General features: G+C 34.6%; 1 protein-coding gene across 1 annotated transcript; it reads right to left on the bottom strand.

Annotated features, from left to right (window-relative positions):
- Positions 1-354: 354 nt before the first annotated feature.
- Positions 355-6,792, bottom strand: LOC25482419 (probable glucuronosyltransferase GUT1). Its single transcript, XM_013610971.3, has 8 exons — positions 6,399-6,792; positions 5,551-5,697; positions 5,386-5,450; positions 5,174-5,243; positions 1,758-1,976; positions 975-1,118; positions 755-890; positions 355-666 (listed from the first exon to the last, which is right to left on the bottom strand). Exons 1-8 carry the CDS (start codon positions 6,729-6,731, stop codon positions 437-439), a joined length of 1,344 nt encoding a protein of 447 aa, XP_013466425.1. The 5' UTR covers positions 6,732-6,792; the 3' UTR covers positions 355-436.
- Between the last annotated feature and the right edge of the window lie 495 nt (positions 6,793-7,287).

Raw genomic sequence — 7,287 nt, 5'->3', positions numbered from 1 at the left:
CCATACTTACTGAGATAACTTTCCACTATTAGTAGGAAATCGTCATAATTTTGTTAAAATGAAAAACAGTACACAGCAATAACATTGTACAGTGACATAATAACCAATTTTTAATGTAAAAATAATAATAAATATAATAAAAAGAGGTAGAGAAAGTGGGTGCAGATGTTCAATTATCTATAATATCCCTGCCAAAAGGCAAGAGAAAATAAACTTTCAACTTAGAGCAACATGTTGGAGAAAATTATTCAGCAGAGGAAAACAAACAAATATTTGTTAAGATGACATGCGTATTAATCAATGAAAAGTTATTTTGTTTTATATATACTATATAGATAGATTACTAGAGGACAATGATGAACTATGTAAAGAATCAAGACTTGAATAATAGTAACAATAAAATACTTTATACAAGAAAAACTATATGCCAATCTTATCAAGGCAAAGGTACAGGGAGTTTCCATTTTGTAAATTCGACCAAGTTTCTGTTTACAAAAGATCCATTGTGCAACCAAAATGTTTCAGCTGATTGGTGAAATTGCCTTACTTTCCTCTGCAGTTCCCACATGATTCCACGCATTGCTGAACAAGGTTTGGAATCTGAAGCATAGACCCACATGCACCTAACTTGTCGACCGCGAGCTATTATTGCTTCTATGTCTTTATCTGCACAAATAAAATAATTTACATTCAAGCCTAAGAAGGGAAAAAGGGACATGGTGTGTGGAAAAGGTAAATGGAAGAGCACTTTGACCTGGAATGGATTCCAAATACTGCAATAGTTCAGGACCTATTCGACTGGATGGCCACTTTATTGATATCTGACTGTAATCGATGACATTCTGGAATGGCAGTTCTATTTGATCTGATAATATAACTGGAACACATTCCTTAAAAATGGAAATATATGGTTATATAACTGCATTCGGTTTCCACTTTAAGGAGAAGAATAAAGAAGGAGGCAATAAACATACCACAAAAAAAGACTCGTAAAATCGAAGGGTCCAAGATGACTCCCCTCTTGGGGCGAGGCAAAACTTGGAATTGCGCAAGTGTTCAAAATAATCCTTCCTTCCCAGCTTTTCCCCTCCACTGAATTTCAAATCTGGACATTCCAACTGTTTAAACCATCAATATATGCTTCATAAAAAAATTGTATGATCATTTCATGAAGACTAATCCTAGCTTGAACAAGCACGATATTCCAAACCGTAAATAAATGACAAGTGTAGTTCTTCTGTTAAAAAAATTGTGATATGATTTTTCGACTTTTAATTGATACATGCTGTAGAGGCTAGTTGATAAAAACAGTTTTTGAACTAGTTTAATGATGTAGGAGGGTTTCCTTAGTAATTTTATAATTTGCTTCCAATCGCATCATTTAACCACTTCAGAATATCAGTTCAGAGCAATTCGGAAAACCATTTCATAAAGTAGTTTGGTTCGAATATTTAAAACTGGTCCACTGATCCAAAGTTCTGGTTCAGTTCAATTCAGGGGAGAGTATCATAAACACTTTGATTTGACCAAACTGGTTTCTGGTTCAGTTCAATTTTCACTCCTGAATCAAACTATGACCAAGTAAATGGAGATTACTATCTATCAGCCACCACATTTGCTTTAGCACAACATTCCGAATGCAGGTAAATTTTTCATTTAATAGAACTCAAATTAAAGCACAACCCTGAAATACAGTATTCTGCCGATAAGAAAACTTTACTCATAGAACTAACCAGTCACGATTAAAGATGACATACCTTCTCTGGAAATTGTTTGGAAAGCTCAATTAGCTGAAGACGACCAGCTTTTCCTTGTGCACGTCCTAAATAATTTGCCAAGTATTTCCTCTTAGACAGAGGCAAAGGCTGGACCATGGGAGACCCAGCCTTGGTCATACCATCTTCGATATTACCTGGAATGATTATATCTTTCCATGTATTAAAGGCACTGGTATCTCTCTTATCAGTGCGATCCCCCTACATTGATTAGCCAAAGAACAAACTTTAAGAGCAGATAACCTTTCACGAGAACTTCAAGCATTTAACCATTATGTTTAGGAAAGTCAAGCCCTAATAGTTGAAGATATGAGAATAGAGGCTTTCAACTAAAAAATATGAAGGGTAGGTTTGGAGGAATAAAAGAATAAAGGCTAAATTGTACTTTTGATCCCTTATCTTTATTTTAGGTTTCAATTTGATCTCTCTTTCATTTTTGTTCCAAAATGGTCTCTAATTTTTCGAAGTTATAATAAAAGAGGGACAAATTGAAAATTAAAATAAAGATAAGGGACTAAAAGTATAATTTAGCCAAGAGCATGTAAGACTTCTTATTATGACAGTTATGGGCAGTTATTATGTCAGTTATGTTTAATTTCAGGAATAAATAGGGAAATGAAAGGAGAAATTGATTAATGGGATATTTTTTTTATGGTTTTGGGAGGGAGAGGCCAAGACTCTCGAATTTCTTGGATAGTAATTGTGTATAATATCTATTTTCTTAGTTTATGTGGGAATTCTACACTATCTATAGTGTGTATAATTCTATTTGTTGCAAACGTTTCCTCCATCAATAAAGTCACTTTCTACTATTAAAATGTCTATTTTATTTAGTAGAGGTCAATTTTTTAAGCAATGTATAAGAGTACATGTCATGTCATGTATATGAACTAATGTTTAGTCAGTTGTACTTGATTACTACTTCTGTTTATCACTAGGGCTAATGTGGTCTAGGTTGTACCGGATAATTGCTTCTGTTCTGTTAGGAGCAAGTTATAGCTTAAGCTTCAGAGTCTCTATGACTCTTGTGTTATATTATATATATAAGGGTTCTTTCATAACTCATACTAAGAAATACAGTTTGAAATCAGAAAGTACTTTCTCTCATTTTCTCTCTATTCTCAAACAAACAACATCAATAGCGCCTCCACAAGTACAGAGGATCATGTTTTTATGCAACCCTGCAGCAGGTAAAAAGTAAGAGGGAAATGTGAGTAATTTCTAAGGATGCATTAAACAACCAAAATCAACTGTTGGCTCATGGATAGTACTATACCGCTAGATCAGTCAACCAAAATCAACTGTTGGCTCATGGATAGTAGTACTATACCGGTAGATCAGTCAGAATATAGACATGATGGAAAGAGAATAAGGAAATTTTGGTGTGTCCTTCTCCATCTCCGGATCAATGGCTATTCGAGGTTAAAAAAGAGCAAGAATGAGACACAATGGTGTCTTGCCCAAGAATTTAAGAGCCTGGTCTCTCCAACTCAAAATTAACTAACCCACAGACCTCTAGTTTCTCTGCCTCCATTTACAACAGCCTAACTAATTTACTGTCCTAATATCTTTCCTAACAAGGCCAACTCTTAACTCACTATTATAGGGCCTTACCCACTTGATTCTTTGCCCATTTGATGTAAGCTTTCCTAATTGGGACCTGTCCCTAACAGTACAATCTTGTAGCTCCAGCCAGATGACCAGAACTGCTTTGTTGCATATAGGTTTTTCACAAACATTCGAAACTGGTACGACCATAGAACTCCCACCTGAATCCCGTTGCTCGAAGTGTAATGACCAATCTATGCTTGAAGTGTAATGACCAGTCAATGCTTGCTGTGTAGTAAGGTGAGTATCCTAATGCAGAAGTAACTTCAACCAGGGCCCCATTGCAGCTGGAGTGACATTAATTTGTTGAGCAGTTGAGTTAATTATAGCGCAATGTTGTTGCCCAGCCTTTTACCTCTCAATTCTAGTAATGAATTAATCCATTTCTGTGTCAAACATCTCAAATATTATCTTAAGTTGGTTATTGTATGGAGCTGAACTTAAATCTACCAAACAAGATTTCCTGGTTGAATAATGAACAAAGTCTCCCCCTGACTATTCTCATACATCAAAGTGTATCCTGCAGGGACTATTCCCAGTGAAATAATACCCTGTATCCGATTTTCAGTCCATAAACAGCTTGAGGTCTGAATAGTAACAGCATTCCACATCTTATATTATGAACACAAACTTAAGCTTGCAAGCATTCTCAACAATTCGTAAAGCATTTGCTTCTCCTTTCTTGAACAGACTAAAAAAAACTCTGACTATTTGGAGAGCTCTAATACTGGAAATCATGTAGTTCAGAATATAGTGATGAAAAACAACTGTGTCTTATCTAGGAATGAGAAAACCTAACCTACCGTCTAAAACTAACTTACCAACCATCTAACTCACTCTAACTTCTTTGCCTTTGTCTATAACAGCCCGACTAATCAACTATTCCAACATCTTTCCTTACAAGGCCCTCTCTTGACTAAATACTAATTCCTAACAAAGCCTGCCAACTTGATTCATTGGCCCATCTTGATGTGATATTTCCTAATTAAGGCCTGACCATAACATACCTACAAACTAAAGAGGGTGCAGTTCAAACTTTACTTCTTGATTATTTCAAAGCTTATTATTTACAAATGTAACATCACTAACAAAATTACAATACGACATTCTAGAACAAAACTCTTCAGGTCTTACACGTTCATGGCCAAGACAGAGGAATGTTAAATTCATTTAATCAAAGGCCGGGTAGTCACTACCCAGTTCATGTAAACTTTAAACTTTGTTCCCAGTTCAATGAAAAAAAAGGACAAATCCAAATGAAAACCAAGATTATGAAAATGAAGGCCAAGATACATTTAAGTATTGCCTCATTGTTACATCTGTATTGTTTCACATTACATTTGGTATTTTTTTTTCCTCAGCTTGTTTCAAACTTTTCATAATTGCATCTACTAAATAATTAAAAACATGAGTCAAATAACGTAAATTAAAGACATTATTACACCACCCCACTTAGTAGGATAAGGCTAAGTTGTTGTTGTATTACACGAAACCAGTTTGGTTTACAATTGCCATTTCAGTGTTTCTGGTAAACATAGAAAACCAACATTTTAAATTATGGTTTACAACTACAACTGCAACCAAAACACCTAGATTTCTGATCTTAACAGCTACAATTTAAATTATGGTTTACAACTACAACTGCAACCAAAACACCTAGATTTCTGATCTTAACAGCTACAATTGCAACCTAACTAGTCACATTTTCCATGATTTTTATCAAGCAAGCAACCATAATTTAAAACCTTTGATAAATCCTATAAAAACTATGAGAAGAAGTAAAAATTCACCTCAGGGGTAAGAATAATGGAGCGATTTATATATGTTGCCCAAGACTTGAACAAGTGAGCTCCAGCTCCACTGAAAGCAATTAACAAAGCGTGTATATTAACTAATAGGAAACCCTTCCAATGTCAAAATCCAAAAAAAAAAACCCGAACATTCATATCTGTATTAACCTATCAACCTATATAAAAAGTAAAATCTTCACCGGCATTATTACCTTGGGAAAACAAATATGTGGTTCCTGCCTCCAGATAACCGAAAATACGGCATTTGACTAATAACCTAATCACCACATAAACAGAATTTCAGCTAAATAATTCCTAAAATTCATTTAAAACATAAGCAATGCAATTTCAATTTAAATACCGAAAGAGTTTCTTACTTTAACATAAGTGTGATTAATCTCTTTGTCATTAAGTCCACCCATCATCCGCGCACACTTAACATACGATGGAACAAAGAACAGATCCGCTTCCTCCTTCTTTCTCGTCCTGTATCTTGATTCTAAAAGTAACTTGTGTATTTTTACCTACAAAAATAGTAATTAGCAAAATTTAAAAGATGATCCCAAAATACAACATGAAAGTTTTAATGTCTCCACAACTCCAACCAAAATTGAGGCTACATCAAATTCAGGTTGTACCAAACACCTTTGACCGAAATTTTCCGCAATCAAGGGTTGCAACCTATATAGAAACCGACACTTCAAATTAAAAGTGTGTCGAGTGCCTGACATTGACACATCATTGTTTTAATCACATTCAATAACTTCCATGTGACAGTAACTACATGTCAGTGTTATGTCTAGGCATGTCCAATGTTGTCAATGTTCGACACTGACACAACATCAATCAAGCTTAACGCCAACCACAATTGAGACTACATCAAATTCAGGTTGCATCACTTGCATTTGACCGTGATTTTTTGCAATATCAAGGGCCACAATTCAGATTAAAGTTGTGTTCAGTGTTCAGCACATGTGGTTACATTCAATCACTTCTATTTTCACAAATTATTACTGGTGTCTACACGTCAGTCGCATGTCTAAGATGTGTCCATTGTCCGACACAAGGACACGAAAACACAAATGCAGTTACATTCAATTACTTCCATTTTCCCTAATAATAAGTAATATCTATCAATGTGTCAGAGTGTGTCCGGTGTCTGTGTCAGTGCTTTGTATATCCGGTGCGACACTTGAGTTATAAAAAGCAGGTATAGTGAAATTACCTGACTACCCCACTGTCCTTTCAAGCAAGCCTCCGGCGTAATCTTCCCATCCCGTCCTTTCAAAAGCTCTTTCAACCCATCAATCTCATTCTCATCATAAACATAGATCTTAACCGTTAATTCTTCAGATTCCAGTAACGGGTGAACACCGACAAACTTCCGCTGCGACACAGCAGATGAGAAGCTACAAGGCGCGTTTAAGAGTCTAGTGAAGAAGAATGTAGCGGCAACTAAGATTAAGGCGCCGATCTGGTGCGTGCGTGTGCATAGTGGTTGATGCTGATGATGATGATGCATTGTTCTTGATTTGTTGGTAGTGCTTGAACTCAACATTAGATTCGAGAACGAAGAAGAAAGAAGGTAGTGGTGCGGTGTAAGAGATGCAAACGCATTCGTTTACATTGTTTACTTCCTCTGTTTTTTTATTTTTATTTTTCAAAATAGAGTTAAATATGTTTTGATCTATTCAGACCTTTTAAGTTTAGTGCTTACTAAATTTTAATAGTTTTTTAGTCCTTACAAAAAAATTCTACACTTAATATTACTCCTTCCTTATTCAAATTTGTTTAATTTATGTTTAAATTCTTGAGTTTTTAAACAATTTTTTATAGGTGTGTTAAACACATTACTAAAAGTTCCTCTTCGAAAAATTGTCGCAAAATTTAATTTCTACGTTCAGATTTTATTAATTTTATCTTTAACTTTTGCCGTTTTAGAAAATTTATATTTAATTCGTATAATGTTAAAAAAATTTAAATTTTGGTAAATGAACCTTTCATGGTGTTCTAAACTTTTCTTAAAAAAATCGTTAAAAAATTTAAGAGTTTAAAGATAATTAAACAAACTTTAATGTAACAGGGACTAAAATTAGATGTAATTTTCATGTAAG

The sequence above is a fragment of the Medicago truncatula genome, chromosome 1, assembly GCF_003473485.1.
Source record: "Medicago truncatula cultivar Jemalong A17 chromosome 1, MtrunA17r5.0-ANR, whole genome shotgun sequence".
Classification (NCBI taxonomy): Eukaryota; Viridiplantae; Streptophyta; class Magnoliopsida; order Fabales; family Fabaceae; genus Medicago; species Medicago truncatula.
This window is presented reverse-complemented; position numbering and strand designations above follow the sequence as displayed.

Excerpts from the sequence above, each read along its gene's own strand:
- LOC25482419 (XM_013610971.3), bottom strand. The coding sequence starts at position 6,731 with ATGTTGAGTTCAAGCACTACCAACAAATCAAGAACAATGCATCATCAT. Across the intron at positions 5,698-6,398 it reads AAGGACAGTGGGGTAGTCAG|GTAAAAATACACAAGTTACT; the intron begins GTAATTTCACTA and ends CTATTTTTGTAG. Across the intron at positions 667-754 it reads GTATTTGGAATCCATTCCAG|ATAAAGACATAGAAGCAATA; the intron begins GTCAAAGTGCTC and ends TTATTTGTGCAG.